Source organism: Limanda limanda, unplaced genomic scaffold (assembly GCF_963576545.1).
Source record: "Limanda limanda unplaced genomic scaffold, fLimLim1.1 SCAFFOLD_36, whole genome shotgun sequence".
NCBI lineage: Eukaryota > Metazoa > Chordata > Actinopteri > Pleuronectiformes > Pleuronectidae > Limanda > Limanda limanda.
In genome coordinates this window covers 832,323-851,020 of record NW_026870641.1, presented here as the reverse complement: position 1 = coordinate 851,020, position 18,698 = coordinate 832,323, and the positions used below count along the sequence as shown (strand labels likewise).

Genomic DNA, 18,698 nt, shown 5'->3' with positions numbered 1-18,698 from the left:
TTGTAAGTACTCTTAATATTCCACAGATTTTTCATAATTGGTAGAATATAACACACACATTCATTACGTTTCATTACAGGAGGATGATGAAGAAACCTTATCAGCTGCCACAGAGAGGGAAGATGCAGAGAGGCCTGCTGAAGTATACACCTTTTTTTTTTTAAATAACTTTGGCTCAGTTAATAGTGTTGTTCCACAATACAACTTGCAACTTCTTTCTCTCTAACAGAGCCATGCTGGAAATTACAATAGGGAAGAAGGTCCATCAACCTCCACAGCACAGCTTACCTCAGTAAGATGTTGTTCAGCATTGACCCACAACTTACAATGACACTAAATAGACATGGCACTGAAATTCAATGTCATTTATGTTCCTATAGCTCCCTGTGAAACAACTTTACAAGGTATATTTAGAATCTCAAATAAACAAATCACACCTAGAAATGGAGCACATAAGGCTGCAGATCACCAAAACAGAAAAGGAAATACAACTGCTGGACCATCAGTTAAAGGTGGGTGACGTGCCCACAGGTGGATGTTTTTTAATTGTTTCAACAACAAAGGATTAACAACTGTACAAAATTTGTCCTTCTAGGAAATAAAGAAGACCTCATAAAATGAGATGCATATTGTCGTTCTTGAACATTGGGGAGGTGATGGGTCAGTTAGAAATGATTGACACATATCATGTCTCTAACAGCTCTTCCATCTCGTGTATCAGCAGGGGGGGTATGATTAATACCTGGATCACAGGGGGAAAGAGTAGGACATTGTTCTCCTCTAATAGTGGCAATGTTGTGGAGAACCACACATGCCACTATAATGTCACAAGCTCTCTCTGGGGTGACCCTGAGCCTACGAAGGCACTGGAACCGGGCCTTGAGTATCCCGATGGTCATCTCCACTCTGGCTCGTGTCCTGCAGTGAGCCAAGTTGTAGTGTCGCTGTGGGCCAGGCTCAGGGTCAGGGTAAGGGGTCAGCAGATAGCGCTGGCAGGGGTACCCTCTGTCTCCGAGTAGGTAACCATCGAACTCTACTATGATAATACAAGATACAGTTTGTTTCAGTTGCAATAGGAGGAAACAAAATATTTGATCATAGGATATAACTATATACTGTATATAAATTATATATATAAACTCACCACCGGCAAATCGGGCACTCAGTGTCGACTCACGAAACATTCGTGAGTCATGCACAGACCCAGGCCACTTCGCTTCCACATTGTTAATCATGTGGGCTCCATCACATATGATCTTCACAGTGGAGAACAGTAATTAGCTGTATGGTGTAGTGTATTTAATTTGGAATGTTAAAGGCTACTATTTAGGCCTACCTGCACATTAATGCTGTGGACAGATTTCCTATTCACATAATCTCCTTCATTTATTGAAGGAGCGATGATAGGAATGTGAGTGCCATCTATGCAGCCAATCACACCTGGAAACCCTAAAATATATCAAATTGACTGATTAGTGCTTCAAGTCTCAAAGCTTTATGACATAAATGAATTACTGCTTAGACTGATACCTGCAATTCTGTGGAACTCTTCTTTGAGAAGTCTGGTGGGTCTTTGACTTGGGAACACTACAAACCTGCATAGTAGCCGTTTCAGTGCAAGTGTCACATTTCGGACAGCCCGACAGACAGTTGCCTTGGACACATGCTCTGCATCACCGACGTTATACAAAAAACTGCCGTTGGCAAAAAAACGAAGTGCAATACAAAGAATTTGCTCGGAACTGAGAGCATGTCCACGATGCGTCATGTGAGCGATGTGAGGGCTGAGAATATCGTTTATATAAATTATAGATGATGCAGAGAAACGGAAACGCTCAAACAGATACTCATCAGGGAATGATAAAACATCCAATCGGGGTCTAATAATCCTCTCCCGGTGGAGATGTCTGCGGAGTATCTGCGCCTCGACATCAACTGGCTCTTCAATAAAAGGACACGCCATGTCTGCCACTGCCTTCAGTCTGCAGGCTTCAACTTAAGAGCAGGAGAAACTCGGGGTTAGTTGAAGAAAACCTGCCAGCGAGCAGGTTAGGTTCACGGAGTATGTTGCCAGGGTAACTGACTCAGAGTAAAGCTGAACTGGCTTTGTGAAACTGAAAAACCAGAGTTTCCCTCATCTCAGGGTTAACTAACTCAGAGTTTTCACTAAACCTGCTTTGTGAAACGGGCCCCCGGTCTGGTCCGCTATGTTGTTGTTTTGTTTTTTTTCTCTTCTTCCTCTCTAAATTCCCTCCAATTGGGCCGGCCAATTGGCTACAGAGGGCTAGCAGTGTGTTGCCAGCATCGACACATATTATTGGTCTATTGTTTGTCATTGTCAATCAATCATGGGCTGACAGGCTCAGAGAGCCCTGACAGTGCTGTCAATCACAACACAAACCAGGGTGGGGCGGGACCTCATTGCATTGGCGGTGGGAGTCGCGGGACGGGCTGCTGCTGAAACAGAAACTTAAAATGGATAATAAGAGTAAAAAACGCATCGGGGAAAAAAAGCAGAAGTCTCTGGAGGTGGAGGCTGCTAAATGTGCCAAACTGACGGACCTATGTGGTGCCGGGTTCACCAGCCCAGCAGCAGCAGGTGCGCCGGGAGACGAGCGAGGAGGACTCGACAATGATGAGCGAGTGGAGGCAGACATGTGAGCGCGCATTTTCAATTTTCAATACATTCTCCAAACTGGCTCGTTACTTGAGCAGCGGAGGTTGGCGTCGCACGCCTCTACCGACGGCGCACCTCTCTCTCTCTCTCTCTCTCACTCGCTGCCCCCTCCCTCCTGAGATGTGCAGGTCCCGGTGGCGTGTTTGCCGTCGGGGGGGGGCAGCGCGAGAGGTTGGTCTATCCCTCCGCAGGTTCACCTTCAGAAATCTTGTTACGACTTTTACTTCCTCTAGAATAGGATAAGAGATAGTGTCTTATTTTGTGTGCCTATAGTATAGTGGTTATACTGTGGTTTATTAATGTTCTTGGGCAGACACAAGAGGCACTTGTTTATAGTTAAATAGAAGTTCAGATGCACTGGTCCATTACTATTTGAACCTCAGCATCTAGGGTTCAAAATTGGTAAAATTATACATTATATGCATATTGTTGTTGTAATTTTTCAGTCAGTTGAGATAAATCTTGAGGAGAAACATTTTGGGTTGTTTTGTGTCTGTATAGACCTACTATAAAAAGCAAATTGCATTTTTAATTTTAGTTCTTGTACTTTTGATACTTAAGTACATTTCAACACCAGATACTTTTGATACTTAAGTACTTTTAATATGAGCTACTTTAAATTGACGTAACTTATGTCTTCTAAATGTCTTAATGGCAGATGTGCTCGGCTAATTATGTGGGCCGGTCTGAGCCAAAAAATGCCCGGGCCGTTTTGTTCTCCCAGTCCAGCCCTGGTACAAGCACACAAGCAGACAGACAGAGAAAGAGGGGGGGGGGGGGGGGTGCTATGAAGACCATCATCATTTACCCCGAACCCCTACATTGAACGGAGCATATACAACCCGCGGAGAAAGCAGAATCACGGGCTGACGGGCGCGGAGCAATACAAAGTCTCATGTGAACAGCCCGGCTGCTGTGCGTCACAGAGTTACGCGACGCTTCCGCATCTGGCGACAACCCGAAGAGAAAAGACCTGACGCGGAAAGCATAGGTGCTGAGCGCGATCACAGCCGAAGTGAACAGCGCCACTGAGTTACATGAGAGCGGGCGTGAACACGGCGGGACGCGCACTGCTGCCAGTCAGACTGCCGGTCAGAACGGATCCGTGTAACGTGTCGTAACATCTGTTGGTGAAGTTCCAGCCCGGTGTGGTACGAACTCCCGAATTCTATGTTACCTGAATCCGAAGTCGACCTCCTGAGGAGACACCTTTCTTTCAAATGCAATCATTATAGTCTCTTTTCTCTGTGCTCCCCGCGTCAGTCTCTCAGCACGTGTCACCATGTCCGACATGAAGTGTTGTGACCTCAGTGTGTTGATATCAATCCTCTTTCCGCTCCTCTCCTCTGAAGCAGAAGCAGCAGACACCAACACTCGGCTGTTAGACCCGCTCCGTCTTCCTCTGTCTCTGAGCGTCGCTCTCCAGAGCCGCGGACACGCGCAGTTTCGCTCCGACCGAACATTACGCAGACGTGAGGTGGTGAACTGAAGCAGATTATTGATCCAATTCATCATTTACATTAAAACCAACAGCTTAGTTTTGCTCGCAAACAATATCTGTTCCACACGCACCTTTTAGTTTAAAAATTTATGAAACAACTTACAGCAAATTACGTTGAGATTCCATTCAACAGCGGAGTTACAGAGCCGAGTCATTAATAGGTTTTATTAATTATATCTTATAACACTGTGCGTGTATCATCGAATCCCTGCAGTGAACGGGACTGTGCCATCAGGCGCACAGTGCACAGAGCGCACAGGAGATCACTTTCATGAAATGAAGAAACTTTCCAAATTATATCCCAGAGGAGGTGAGGATCCACTGATGTGAGGGAATCGATCCGATGCTCTAAATAAATAAATACTGCCGTGACACTGGTGCGGGGTTCTGCTCGATGTGTGACTGCGGACGAGGAGGAAGCGAGGGTTCAGCGATTTCTGATCTCACACATTCTGTTATCCACAGCAGCGGCAGAGGACCAGTGTATTCTCTTTATTACTGACATCACTGCTGTCCCATATGGTTCTCCACCTCCACCTCACTAACAAACACCTCGATGTCAGGGTCAGAAAGACAACATTTGATGAATGAAAACCTTAATTCACCAAAGTGTCCTGTTTGATTTATAAGGAAAAGGTCCATGTACAATGTCCTCAGTACTTGTGATAAACAAATAAACGGTTCAATCACATGAACTGTGGCTTCAACATTTTAATATCAGAGGTTAAGCAGACACTTCATCACGTATATCTAATACAAACTTTTAAAGTGTTAACAGCAGTGAACATTTGTTATAGAAGTCGTTTCATTTCATCATCAACTTCATTCAGTTAGATAATCTCTCTGTAATGCTCCAAGTGAGGGGACGTCTCTGCTCGCAGCTCACAGGGGCCTGTCCCTCTCCTTTCATCCGGTTGGACCGGGTCCTGGATGTAGACTGGACCCGATCCGGTTGCAACATGGTAACCAGTGAAGGGATCTTGGTCCTGTTGTCCTCTGCATCTCGTCACACAATTCCCTGTGAGACCTGAAAGTGGTTTTGAGACACTTGTTAAAAGCTCCATCTAAACTGGAGTAAATGCACTGAAAGTGAAATGCTACAGAGCAGAAATTGTCACTTACTGTTTCTTCCACTTCTCAGTCTGATGAAGTCCACCAACAGGAGAGCACCAAGAGGAAGAAGAACACAGAGGACCACAGCAACAACAATGGCTGCAACAGCACCTGCAGGAGTGACGGGCAAACAGAAAGGAGATGAATCTTCTTTTCACCAACATGACAGTGACTCATTCTGCAAGTTCCTCTGTGGTTTACTGCTCTGGACTCAAACACAGAAGAACAGAGGATGAAGTGGAAAGTGAATAAAAGGCACGACTCCAGTTTTCTAGTGGATAATAAAGTCAGATACCTTTCCCCGGCTGGTTGGAAGTAGAGTTGTTCTCCAGACGAGGCGCAGCACTGACGTGGTTCCTCTGTTCCACTGTTTCACATGAGATACAAACAGGTTGAGCACTTTCTCACATCACACGTTCACTCACAATCTGCCGTTTGTCCACTGTGCCGTACAGGCATGAGTTCAGGATCCTTACCAACATGCAGGGTGATGATGCACCTGGGTTTCAGTCTGGGGATCAAACATGTGTAATCTCCTCTGTCAGACATCTTCACAGAGGAGATCTGCACTGAGACGTTTCCACTGATCAGGCCTCTGAGGTCCAGTGTGGTTCTGTGTCTGTACTGCTCCATCTGGACATCAAGGAGGACTCTTCTGTCTCGATACAGGAGGATGAACTGCCTGGGGTCAGTTCTTGTAACTTCCACCGTGTAATTCCTCAAGTTGACCGAGGGAACAACAAGTCCACACCAAAGACTCACGTCTTCACCTTCTTCCACCGTTACTGACAGACTCGAACATGTGGGATGAGATCCACCTGAGAAAACACAGAACACATTTAGTCCTGTTCACATCACACAGAGCTGATGCCTCTCAGGACAGATGTGGTGTCAGTGTGAACATGGATTAATAAACCCACCAGACACAAGTCGGGCAATGAGCAGTAAAGTGAACAGAGTCTTGTCCATTTTCCAGAGTTTTGTCCGCAGCAGAGCCGGCTGCAGGTCCTGTTCTCACGCTAAGATTTTCACTGATCTGGAGCTGATGTCCTGTGCAGATAAAACTGCAGAGTGCAACCATTTATACTCGTAATGTTCGGGATTTGTATAAGGCCCTCCCTCGACTCACATTGGGCAAATCAGATCGCAGGGGTGTGTGTCTGGAGAGTCGGATGCACAAAGGGGGCGTGTTTGGAGAGACGCCTCTCGAAAGTAAACTGTTCAATCCGCATTGGTTCTGCGTAATGTTCGGTCGGAGCGAACCTGCGCGTGTCCGCGGCTCTGGAGAGCGACGCTCAGAGACAGAGGAAGACGGAGCGGGTCTAACAGCCGAGTGTTGGTGTCTGCTGCTTCTGCTTCAGAGGAGAGGAGCGGAAAGAGGATTAATATCAACACACTGAGGTCACAACACTTCATGTCGGACATGGTGACATGTGCTGTGTGATTGCATTTTTTATCACATGTAATGAACAGACTGATAACTGTCATGTTCTGAAATCTACATCTGTAATAGACAACTTTGTTTCTATCAAGAAAATCCGCAAGTATTTCAGTTGCTGCATTTCATTAACTGTAATCATTCAGTATACGTTGTTCACAATATCACATCAACACAGGGAAGCAAGGTTTTGTTAAAGAGGATTTTGATTTTCAGGAACTGACTGTCATCATGCTGCTATTACATTAAATTACATTGTACAGTATTTGAGATTATGTTGAATTTCATTTAAAACAATAATAAACAGACAAGTAAATCACATGACAATTGTTTACAGAGCGGAAGTTACACTGTAACAGTCCGCGTCACACTCGCGCTGTGGGTTTTACGCGATGTCCTCGCAGCCGGTCTAAGGATAGAATAAAGCGAGCGGACGGACGGAAGTTGCATCCGCGCAGGACATCAGCTCCTTTGGGAACACGCGAGCAAAGCGATGATGGAAGCGACACTGATGGGATCGGTCCCAGAATGTCCCCGTAGTTAACTCTTTTGCTTCAGGGGGGCGAACAGCAAAACAGCAAACACAAACCACCTGAAGGGAGCAACCTGAACTTATCTATACTGAAGTGAAAGGAACCAAAAGACATGTTCCTAAACTCACTCCTCATCCAGAAACAGGAGAAAACATGGGTTCAACTCAAATGATACCCACCCCCCAAACCGGGCTGGGACATCAACAACAGATCTTAAGACACTTTACAAGGAACAGTTCTGACCGGCAGCAATGATCGCTGTGTACACACCGAACGTGCATTTCTCCGCGCCGGTCAGCCAGTGATTCTGCTTCCTCCGCTGGATGTTGTTTGCTTCGTTCAATGGTGATGATGGTCTTCATAGCAACCCTTCTAGCATCCCCGAAGGGAGTGTGGACATGGTCGAGTGTGTTCGCACCCCGCGTAGGACAGCTGATGAGCTGATGGTATGTCTGCAGGACTTTCCTCATCTTGGCGTTGTTAAAATCACCGGCCACCATACACGCAGCCTCGGATGGTGATGTCTCGGTCCTGTCGATAACTGCATGCAGCTCGTCCAGGGCCTGATGTCGGCATGTGACGGAATGTGCACCGCTGTCATTACGACAGATGTAAACTCCCTCGGGATGAAATAAGGTCGGCATCTGATCACGAGCTGCTCCAGGTCCGGAGAACATCCCGAAGAAATAATCTCCACATCTGAGCGACACACATTGTTCTCCATGCAGCAGACACCTCCTCCCTTGCTCTTCCCCTAGTTTGTTGTCCGACCCTGGCGCTGAATGGAGACCCCCTCCCCTGAAGCGTAAGTTACGTATTGTAACTCTAGATTCTATGAGTATAGGGGCAGCCCTTTAAGGCTAGCAAATACAGAGTAGAAGTCAGACAACTCTCCCCAGCTCTTTAGATGGGAGGGAGAGCATCATTCAGAGACATCCAATAAACCATCACTCTGACAAAACACTCAGTACAGAGTGAGTCATGGAGGAACGGGAAACATCCCGCAGGTAAAAACGGATGAAAGAACAGGGGGAGGACCAGGAAGCTGCAGTGCAGATATCCCCCACTGTCATTCCTCCATGCAAAGCCGCAGAGGAGGAAATTCCTCTGGTGGAATGTGCTCTGATGTTCTGTGGAGGATCCATCCCTGATGTAAGGTAAGCCTGTGACACGGCCTCACAGAGCCAGTGAGACAGGCGCTGTGCCGACAGGGGGAGCCCTTGAGACTGCTCCCTGTAATGCACAAACAGACGCTGTGTGCGTCTCACCACGGCCGTGCGCGCCACATAACAGGCCAGCGCACGCACAGGACAGAGAAGATGGGAAGTGGCCTCTTCCTCTGAATTGTGAGGGGGTGGGAAAAACCCCTCCAAAGTGATCACTCTTGATCTGAAAGAGCTTGTGATGCTTTTAGGCGTAAAAGCAGGATTAGGGCGTAAAATAGCCGAGCTGCAATCTCCTTGGATCCGAAGACATGAAGGTGCCACAGAGAGAGCAGACAAATCACTAACTCTCTTTGCAGATGTCAAAGCCAACAGCAGAGCTGTTTTGAGTGACAATAATTTAAGCGGAATTTGCTCCAATGGTTCAAAAGGAGCTTTCACCAATGCACGTAAAACCAGTGCTAAATCCCACTGGGGGCCCAAGGAACGTGACACTGGCCTGTCTCTTCTTACGCCCCTCAGGAATCGTTTCGTAAGAGGATGACTGAACACTGTTCTGCCACCAAAACCTTCATGACAGGAAGAAATAGCAGCAGCATATGTCTTAACTGTGCTAAAAGCCAAATTCCTATCCATCAAAAGCTGGAGGAATGACAACACCTGAGGCAGGGGACACACCGTGGGATCCAGACTCCTGCCTTCACACCAACGCTGAAAAGCGTTCCATTTGGATGTGTATGAAGCTCTGGTAGATGCTGCCCTGGCGCACTGGATAGTGCACTGTAAGCCCGGACATCTACTGGGATGGAAAATTTAAGTTGAATGTACATAAAAAATTTAAGTATGATACCATTACTATCAGATGTAAGTTTATTCTACTAATTTGGAGTAGAATATACTAACATTTGTGAGTAATGAAGTTGGTGGATAATTTTAAGTGGAATATACAAAAAGTCTTAAGTTTTGGTTGTATAAACTTGAGTTTTCAAGTCATGCAGTTACACACCCCGCGTCGTAGGTGGCGACATGCACCTGTAAGGACAAAAACGACAACGAAGAAGAAGGTACCTTCTTCCCGCCTGTGCTTGCTGAAGAAGGTGAAGCTCTCCATGCGTGTGGATCGTGTGGATCGTGCTGCTGCGTGTAGTACTAGGGACGGTTGTTTGTTTGAACGCGAGCGCACCGGACGGACGGCGAAAGCGAGCGCACCGGACCTGTGCACTGGACGGACGGCGAAAGCGAGCGCACCGGACCTGTGCACCGGACGGACGGCGAAAGTGAGCGCACCGGACCTGTGCACCGGACGGACGGCGCAAGCGAGCGCACCGGACCTGTGCACCGGACGGACGGCGAAAGCGAGCGCACCGGACCTGTGCACCGGACGGACGGCGAAAGCGAGCGCACCGGACCTGTGCACCGGACGGACGGCGCAAGCGAGCGCACCGGACCTGTGCACCGGACAGACGGCGAAAGCGAGCGCACCGGACCTGTGCACCGGACGGACGGCGAAAGCGAGCGCACCAGACGGACGGGACACGGGAGCCGCCACGGACGAAGCGGGGGTCCCGCTTCTTTATCGGGCAGAGGAGAGAGGAACGCGGCGGCGCAACGGCTGCGGTGCAGTTAGCTTAATCAGGTGAGTGCTAGTAAGCTAATACTAGCGACGCCATTTTAGCTTACCTGCTACACATGGTTGAAAGCGTTTGAATTTGAAGTGGCTCTCGGTGAGACGTTAACCAGTCCATCGACATTTTTCATCTATTACTTACGTATTAATTACTCTAGGTGCAATGCAAACTTTTTTCAGTGACAACTTTTTTTGAAAATGCAGTGTTTGTGAGCACATGAAAGCATTAACTACATCTGTTTTATATTTTTCACTTAAGGGGCTGTTTGTGAGCAGTGAGGACCAGTCAAGACCAGTCAGGCACACATTTTCAGCTTTCACTTTTAGTTCCCCCCCAATAAATAATAGCATTTATGACTTGAGTGTTCACAAAAATGATTCAATGGCTTTGTGTCTTGTGTATTGTAGAAAAAAATACTCAGCACTAGGTTTTATATACGACCATCTAGGAGTGGTTAACCAAATCTGGTGTAAATGGTCACAGATTGGGTCATTCTAACATGGGCTCATACATTGTTTGCTTTGTAATATGTTTCAGGTATATTGCGAGTTCAACCGAGTGGTGGGGCAGGGTCTCAGAGAGAACTTCTTTGATGCACTTGACCGTTTCTCTCCAAGCCTGATGGACCTCTTTAGGAAAAAGAGGGGCCTCACCGGCCAGATTTTGACTGACCTTCTCCATAAGACAAAGGTGAGTTGAAACGTCTACATCAGTCTACACCTTCTCCTTCTTTCTTCCTTGCTCTTCAATTCTTTTTGGTCAATTTGCTCTCTGCTATCCTTTCCTTTTTCTTATCACTCTTCCTTCATCTCCATTGGTTAATCTTTGTCCTGCACTTTCCAGTGCTGGGAAATGCAGTAAGGTGATTGAAAAATTAAGACTATGCAGATATTAAATGAAAAAAACTTGACTATCCTTAACAAACTGTTTTATTGTTGTATTCTACGTCCACTATCTCCCAGGTCAATGAGCCAACACACATAAGGTGCCTCATTCTTCGGGGATTGCCGGTCATCTTGGGGGATGATCCCAGTGCATTCTTCAGGAACTGCTCTGTAAGTAATTTAATTTGTTTTAAATGTTTGAGAGGCATAGACTTTTCATTTTAAGCCATTGTTGTAAACTTGCCTGAGCTGACGAGCAGCAAAAACCACATGAGGTGTGTTAAGTCAGTTAAATCAGTTACTGTCTGTGCTGTTTATGTTGTGCAACACTTTTCTTATTTCTCTACATTATCTAGGTTGCATAATTATGTCCTCTGCTTGTCTATTTGTTTCTTGCTCTGTTAGGATGTAAATGACAATGGCCTATACAGTCAAACTGCAGTGGGAATCCTCTGCATGGATGAGGAAAATTCAACTCCACTCAACCCATCCAAAGTAGGCATCATCTTGGAAGGGAGCGTGGTGATGGACAACCTGGCAAACCTACCTCAGGCCTTCTGCCTTCTTTTTGGACTAATTTATGCCCTGCACCTCGATTACCCTAAGTATATGAAAAACACTTTCAACTTTGTTCAGCAGGTAATGCTCGACCTTGGAAGAAGTGCGCCGAAAGTGACACCGAAAATGCAAACGTTGAAAAATCAGCTTGCATTGTAAAACACACACACACATACACACACTCTCTCGCTCTTCATATCTCTTTCTCTGTGATGCTCTTATGTTCCCTCCTTGCCCTTCCAGTGTCTCGCTCTGTTTTTTCCTTCTGCTGCTGTTTAGCCCGAATCCAGAAGCGTCAGCAGTTTTTTAGGAATACATGTTTTCAGTTTTGCACAGTTTGATGGCATTTTGCACAGTTTTATGGCATAAGCACTGTTTTGATGGTATTTGCACTATTGGCAGTGCTTGTTTTTTGATATTTGCACTGACCTCAGACTTGCACCTTTTCTACAGACTTTCATTTTAACCGTTTCAGTAATTCTCTGTTAAATGCACTTTATCCTTATCACTGATGTCACATTGAACACATTGAAATGTTGTCTGGTGCGCATGTGCACGCATCTTGTCTGAAGGCAAATGACATTGCTGATATGTTGATTTACGCTAGCTGTAAAAAGTTGTTTTTTTTGTTGTATTTCATGATCATTCCATTTTCTGTGGTTCTTCTAGCTACCAGCAGCACTGTTAGGTTTTAAAAGGTAAAGTTTACGTGTTATTGTATGTTCAAATGAATAAAACTGAAAATGTTACATTTTTGTCATTAAATTATTTTATCCTAGTTTAACAAATTCTAAAAGAAAAGAAAATCTCACTTTAACTTAACAAAACTAAGTAGAGTAATAAGGAAGAGTATTTGATATCACAAATGATTTAAAGTTAAATCAACTCATTTTTTCAATGTACACAAATTAACATTTTAAGTTAAATCAATTTGGCATTTAGTGCATTGAACTTAAAATAACAATTCTAGCCTTTAAAGTTTTTAAGTTGAATCAACTCAAGTTTTCATTTTCCATTACTTAAATTTTTTAGGGCAACCTATTTCCTCAAATTTTTTAAGTAAACTCTACTACTCCGGGCTTACAGTGTGCGCACAACATCTTGAGAGAGCCCCAGCCTCTCTAAATGTTCCCGTTCAGCGGCCAGGCCCACAGACGCTGACCTATCATCGGGTAATTCCTGATCGCTCCTCCTGCCTGAGAGAGAGCGTCCCCGCGCCACGGGATCTCCCATGGCAACCCTGAGATCAGCTGTTGCAGACATGGAAACCATGATGCGGCCGTGCGCTCCGGAGCTATGAGGATGGCTGACAGCCGTTCCTCTAGAACTCGATCCAGGAACCGTGGAATCAAAGGACACGGTGGAAAAGCGTAAAGAAGCATCCTGGGCCACGGCCGATGCGCTAACGCGTCCACTCCCAGCGGAGGATTGTCCCGCACGCTCAGAGAAAACCACAGAGCGCACTGTGTGTTTCCGCGAGAGGCGAACAGATCCACCTCTGCTTCGCTGAACCTGCTCCAAATCTGACTCACCAGATCGGGATGAAGGTTCCAATCCCCGTGTCGAGGACCTCCCCATCTATGGCAAGCCGAATTGTCATTTATCAACTACGTTTGACTATCCGGAATTAACATTGTAGATATCAACAACTTCTTTCTGACTAGTCGTAATTACATTTTGAATAGTTGGAATTTTCATTCAAGATATCTGTAATGTAATTGTGACTAGTCGAAACGACAGATAAAGATATCTGTAATTCAGTTTTGACTAGGCGAAACTGAATTACAGATATCTGCAATGACGTCACAGAAAACGACATTCAACTCGTCACACATCTTAAATGACAATTGCAGATATCTGTAATTCAGTTTTGACTAGGCAGAATTAAAGTTAAAGATATCTCAAACGTCATTTGAGTGCGAATTATTGGGCATGACGTTTTAGATATCCAGAAATACGTAATTTCCGTTTGCCATCAAAGAAGAAGTGGGAATAAGAAAGGAGCAGTCATGGCGTTGGCTGTAATCGAAAAAATCACCAGAAAATGCCATGAAATTGAACGAGCCCTCACACAGGGGATTTGTGGAGAGAGAGAACGTCGTTCGATTGAAAGCTGTGAAAGAAATCTCGGAAGAATTGAAGATTTGCTATCACCAGAGACCAACAACGAACTCAAAAGCAGTTTGGCTGAACTGAAAAATCTAGTAGGCACACATTTCCAGGCTGGGGAAGACCGAAGTTTCTCTGTCGGGCGCATTCGTTCAGGTGTGTCCGTTTATCACTGCATTCATATATTAGGCTATAATATGCATTAGTTCGCTACGTAAAATAGTTGTGGCGACATAGTGGCGATAGTGTTTCCAACGGACATGCAGGTGCACGGTTCAGACCACGTCTGATTGTTTGTGAAAATACAAAAACAAGTTGCATGGGTCAGAGCCATGGAGTTTGCTCTATCGCTCCTGCATGGGTGACCCGATAACCGAGTGGTTATGGATTTCGTACATTGGTCAATAAAAAATAAACAAACAAAAAAACGAGTGGCATAGCCTACCACATGGAGTGTGCGAGTGTTGCATACATTATCCAGGATGTAGCTAATGCCGGGTGTGCCAGTCAAGACATTGGAAGTAGCAACAAGTGTTGTCATATGTCATATTGTAGGCCTATTGTTGGTTGACAAGCGCCGACACGCCCTGCCTGACTCTGTTTAGGCTACTCTGTGTAGGGGGATGGGCTGTATAGTTGCGTTACTGCTCCCATTGTGCTTGGTCAACATTGTACAATAAATAAATATACATTTGATGTCTAACTAATGTGCATGTCCTGCCCACAGGTGCCCAAGAGGCTGGCATCATGCATGGTCATACGTCTTCAAAACAAACGGAACAAATGTGTATTATTGCAAACGCTTGATCTAAAGTGATAAAGTCTTGTTAGTCCGAGTATTGATCAGAAGTCCATGTTTGTGTGAGAATGTTTCCATTCTGCCTAGAAGCCATTTATTATTATGTCTATTAGGCCTTCTGCTATTGGGATGCTGATTTAAAGGATTTGTTAAATTATAGGCCCTGCATATAAATACACTCAACAATGCATCATTGTAGCACTGACCACTTTATTGAGAGTGCAGCAAGTGGGGATGACCACAGTAAAGAGAACAACAAGTGCCACAGAGGCAAGGAGCACTTGTAAGATTTGGACATAGAAAATATTTAAAAGTGCATGAAATTGGACATAACATTAACAGAGTACCACATCATTAAAAGTGAAGGTGCAAGTGCACTTGGCACTTGATGGCAGCTGTGGTTGATGCCCAACTAACAGGCATTGTGGCCTGTGTCGTGGGCCCAGCATTGGCAGAGTGGCAGAGGGTGGGCACAAATCTGGTGATGGGGTTGTGATTAGAACAACAAGTGCCAAGTTAAAGAGCACTTGTAAAACTAGAATGTAGAAAACAATTAGGAACAATAGAGGCATGCCCTCTAACAACCTGCACTGAACAATTTTAAAAACAAACACGGTAACATTATGCAAGACCAAAGGTCGGCGCTTGCAAAATTCCCTCCATCATATGTTTTTTAAACCATTCATAAGAAGAGTGCAGCGGCAGGCATAGTGTAACAATACACGTGTTTGCTTCAGGGAAGATTCGGTTCTCTTCATGAATGAACTGTATTTGAGGAGGGTGTGGAAATCCCAGTGGAGGGACTACAGAGGCTCCAGACGAAAATTCCAAAACCCTCTCAAGGGTGACTGGACTGCATTCTCCTTCTGTAACACAAGAAAGTGGTGTGAAACGGTGATTAAGTGATGCCTTTCACACCTTGATAGAATTGGAGAAAAGTTAATTTAAAATAAATCAAATGTTTTCACATACAATATTGTTACTGGTAGAATAATTAGTATACCTTCTATGTCAATCAACCAGTCACGCCAGAAGCAGATTGTCATATTTTCTCGGTTTCTCCGGTTGCTGCCCTGCGCTGAGAAGTCTGGAACAAATAACTTGCACAGGTCCTTCGCCTGAAGGGGAATTTCCTCATTGACAAAGAAGTTGAAGAACACGGCCGGATTCTCCCTCATCTCTTTGAGTAATCCAAGGGTTTTTAACCCATCAGCAAACCTATGAAAACATGTGACAGTGTGAGTTGTCCTGGGCTAGTGAGTTTAATTTCTCGGACAGACAAGACAGGTGAGGCAATTACTTACTGGTCCAGGGCAGTCGCCAATCTGCCGTTGACAAAGAAGTCAGCAGCTGACTGGACAAGGGGAGTCCTTCTCTTCCAGGCTGGACACATGTCTCAAGGCACCTATAATACTGAGACTATCTGCTGCCTCTGTTATTGCATTGTTTGCCTCTCTGACTGTTGTTGCATCCTGTATCTAAAAAGAAAAGACAAAAAGAAAGAAAAGACAGAATGAAAGATAGTAAGTGGCACATAAAGACAAGGATAATTAAAATGTGCAGGAGTCTACAATCCAAACTTGGCTTACAAGGACACCTATCCTATATAAATTACATGTCAATAGTTGTACACTATGAAAGGAAGCATTTCATAAATAGAAAGTTAATAGAAAGCAACTGGAGGGCTGTGTCACAGTAGACTGTACATTCAATGTATAACACCTTTCTCCTTCTTACTTTCATCAACTGCTCCCTAAAAGTATGGTCGCCAACTTCATCGACCGTGGCCGGGGTAGTTTCTATTCCACAGATTTGCCGGAAAAGCCTTTCCGAGAAGAAATGCGGACCAACTCCTCCATGAATGATGCACACAGCTATCATTTTCCCCACCCAGGTGTACAGTTTACTCTGTAAAGCTAAAATGAACACGTAAAAAAAACACAATAAATCAAGACAGGAGAAATAAGGGAGTGCAATAATTTAAATAGGTTTCCGTGTATACATTTCTAGAATTATGCCAGTTGAATGAAGACAGCCCCAAGAATTTGGGCTTCCTTACCTTGCGTATCAAGACGCAACTGCCGGTCTGTAATTCCAGTTGGAGATATCTACAATTTGACTCTGACTAGTCATAATTCCAGTTCAAGATATCTTTAATTCACCTCAATTCAAGATATCTACATGTCCCTTTTCAGATATCTTAAATTAAGTTTTGACTAGGCGAAATCATCTTCATGTCCATCGAAGATGTTTGATTGGTGGACGGCCCTCATCAACAGCCTTAGGTACTCTCTGGTCGGGCCGCCTTCGTCAACTGCCCCTTCACCATTGTCATCTTCATCCACAAAGACAACATCCAGTCTTGCTTCAGGGTCGAAGGACTTCCGTTTAAATGCCCGCAGGCTACATGGTAAAACATTGTCCCTGCACACATTTATTTGGTTGCTTGTTGGAGAGAAGCAGTCATCTACTTTGCTGACCAGTTTTTTCAATATGGTCTGTAGATCAATCCTGCAACCAAAGAAGTTCATACATTTTATTCATATGCCAAATATGTACCATGTTTTCTAAGTTTTAACCACCTGCTTAAATGTTACAGGATATAAGCATCACACTGACTTTGGTTTAGTGCTAGTCCTTTTTATGGTATAGAAAATGTAATATTTACATACACCAAAAACATCAATGTCAAGTTAATGAGAAACACATACTCATCCACAGGTCCTCTAAGGTGATGTGTTGATACAGGAGACTGATTTTGTGAAACCGTCTCCTCTTGTTCATCAAGATCAATGATTGGTTCCTGGACAGGTGAAGGAGGGAGTGATGGTTCTTCATCAGTCAGGATTTCTTGCGGTTGTGAGATCAGAGTGAGCGATGGCTGGATAGAGTTCTCAGATGGCAGAGGCTGGAGAGAGGGCTCAAACAGCAGTGAGTGGGTGGAGGTCACAGAGAGACTTGGCTGGGTTGAGGGCTCAGACTGGAGAGAGGGCACAGAGAGACTTGGCTGGGTTGAGGGCTCAGACTGGAGAGAGGGCACAGAGAAACTTTGCTGGGTTGAGGGCTCAGACAGCGACGACTGACCAGGAGATGTATGGTTTAGGGCATGAGCTCCATCATTTTGTTGACCTGAGAGAATTTCCTGAAGACAAACATACACAATACATGAGCTTGCACAAAACAAAACAATTTTTCATTTGAGACAGGAAATACAATGCAATATACATTTACCTGTACATGGTGATTTGAAAACCAAAGTACGTAAAGAGTTGAGGATGGTTTTATGCCATGATCAATTATTGACCCGGCGGAACTGCTCTCAATTGATCTTGATGATGTGGCTTCTTGTACCACAAAGATTTCACTGGCACCATCATCTTGTCCCACAAAGTCAAACAAGGTCTAAAAATATGTGAAACAGTGTTACACCAGTGACGTTTGACAACCCACTGTGACGACACTTGATATTTTCTCAAGCTGAACACACATCACCTGAATTGGCTCACACAAGCTGAATTTCCTCATGTTGAGGTGTCCATCTGGATATTTAAATTTGATCAACACCCCATCAGAGGGTACCTCACATGCAGATAGACGCTGATGTCTTGCTTCAATAGCCTGAAATGTTATTGCTCTCATTAAAAAGAAAATTCAAATTAATCTTCGGCTAGTTCATTCAAACGAATATTACAAACAAACCTTTTGACGCCTTTCCTCACAGGCCTGATAGGCTAGTTTCTTCCTCTCCTATTAAAAGACCACATAAAATTATTTATGCATTCTGTAATATCATGTAAAACATACAAAATAACAACTTGGAAATTTTACCTTCTCCTGATCCACCAACCAATTGTCATTATATTCCTGGTCTTGCTGGGCACGTATTGCTTGCCATTCTTGAAGAGCCTAAAGTAAAACATAAAAAATGGCATTTCTCACCAATCACCATCAAATAGGCCTACACATACTTAAAATAATAGATTCTTTAATGTCAAAATTTGTTACCCGATTTGCAACCACACTTTGAGCTTGGGTACTCTCAGCCAAAGGGGCGGTCTCATCTTGTACTGGAGCAATTGAGAGTGGTGGGAATGAAACCATGGATATGGCAGAGGATGTGGATGCCACCTGGCAGTACACAGAAAATCAAAACGTACAAAAACTGTTTGCCTGGGGAATGTAACTGCTCAGACATCACAGTATAATAAATACATATTAGAAAAAGACAAAAACACCGTTTATATCTGCCACTCATCAAGTGCATACTGATCTTAGATGTGCAATCATTTCAATAT

The 18,698-nt window shown here is 44.6% G+C and overlaps 1 protein-coding gene and 2 long non-coding RNA genes across 3 annotated transcripts; 2 read left to right on the top strand and 1 right to left on the bottom strand.

Annotated features, from left to right (window-relative positions):
• Window positions 1–251: 251 nt before the first annotated feature.
• Window positions 252–621, top strand: LOC132997927 (uncharacterized). The gene is made up of 2 exons (XR_009677950.1): window positions 252–292; window positions 381–621. It is a non-coding gene; the product is annotated as an uncharacterized LOC132997927 (long non-coding RNA).
• Window positions 622–10,519: 9,898 nt separating this feature from the next.
• On the top strand, window positions 10,520–12,869 carry LOC132997925 (uncharacterized). Its single transcript, XM_061067483.1, has 5 exons — window positions 10,520–10,743; window positions 11,016–11,108; window positions 11,343–11,576; window positions 12,165–12,193; window positions 12,701–12,869. The coding sequence occupies exons 1-5, from the start codon at window positions 10,582–10,584 to the stop codon at window positions 12,867–12,869; spliced, it is 687 nt and encodes a 228-aa protein (XP_060923466.1). The 5' UTR covers window positions 10,520–10,581.
• A 2,098-nt stretch (window positions 12,870–14,967) lies between these two features.
• LOC132997928 (uncharacterized) lies at window positions 14,968–15,760 on the bottom strand. The gene is made up of 3 exons (XR_009677951.1): window positions 15,708–15,760; window positions 15,407–15,621; window positions 14,968–15,269 (listed from the first exon to the last, which is right to left on the bottom strand). It is a non-coding gene; the product is annotated as an uncharacterized LOC132997928 (long non-coding RNA).
• Between the last annotated feature and the right edge of the window lie 2,938 nt (window positions 15,761–18,698).

Excerpts from the sequence above, each read along its gene's own strand:
- LOC132997925 (XM_061067483.1), top strand. The coding sequence starts at position 10,582 with ATGTTTCAGGTATATTGCGAGTTCAACCGAGTGGTGGGGCAGGGTCTC. Across the intron at positions 10,744-11,015 it reads ACCTTCTCCATAAGACAAAG|GTCAATGAGCCAACACACAT; the intron begins GTGAGTTGAAAC and ends ACTATCTCCCAG. Across the intron at positions 12,194-12,700 it reads GCACTGTTAGGTTTTAAAAG|AGCGTCCCCGCGCCACGGGA; the intron begins GTAAAGTTTACG and ends TGCCTGAGAGAG.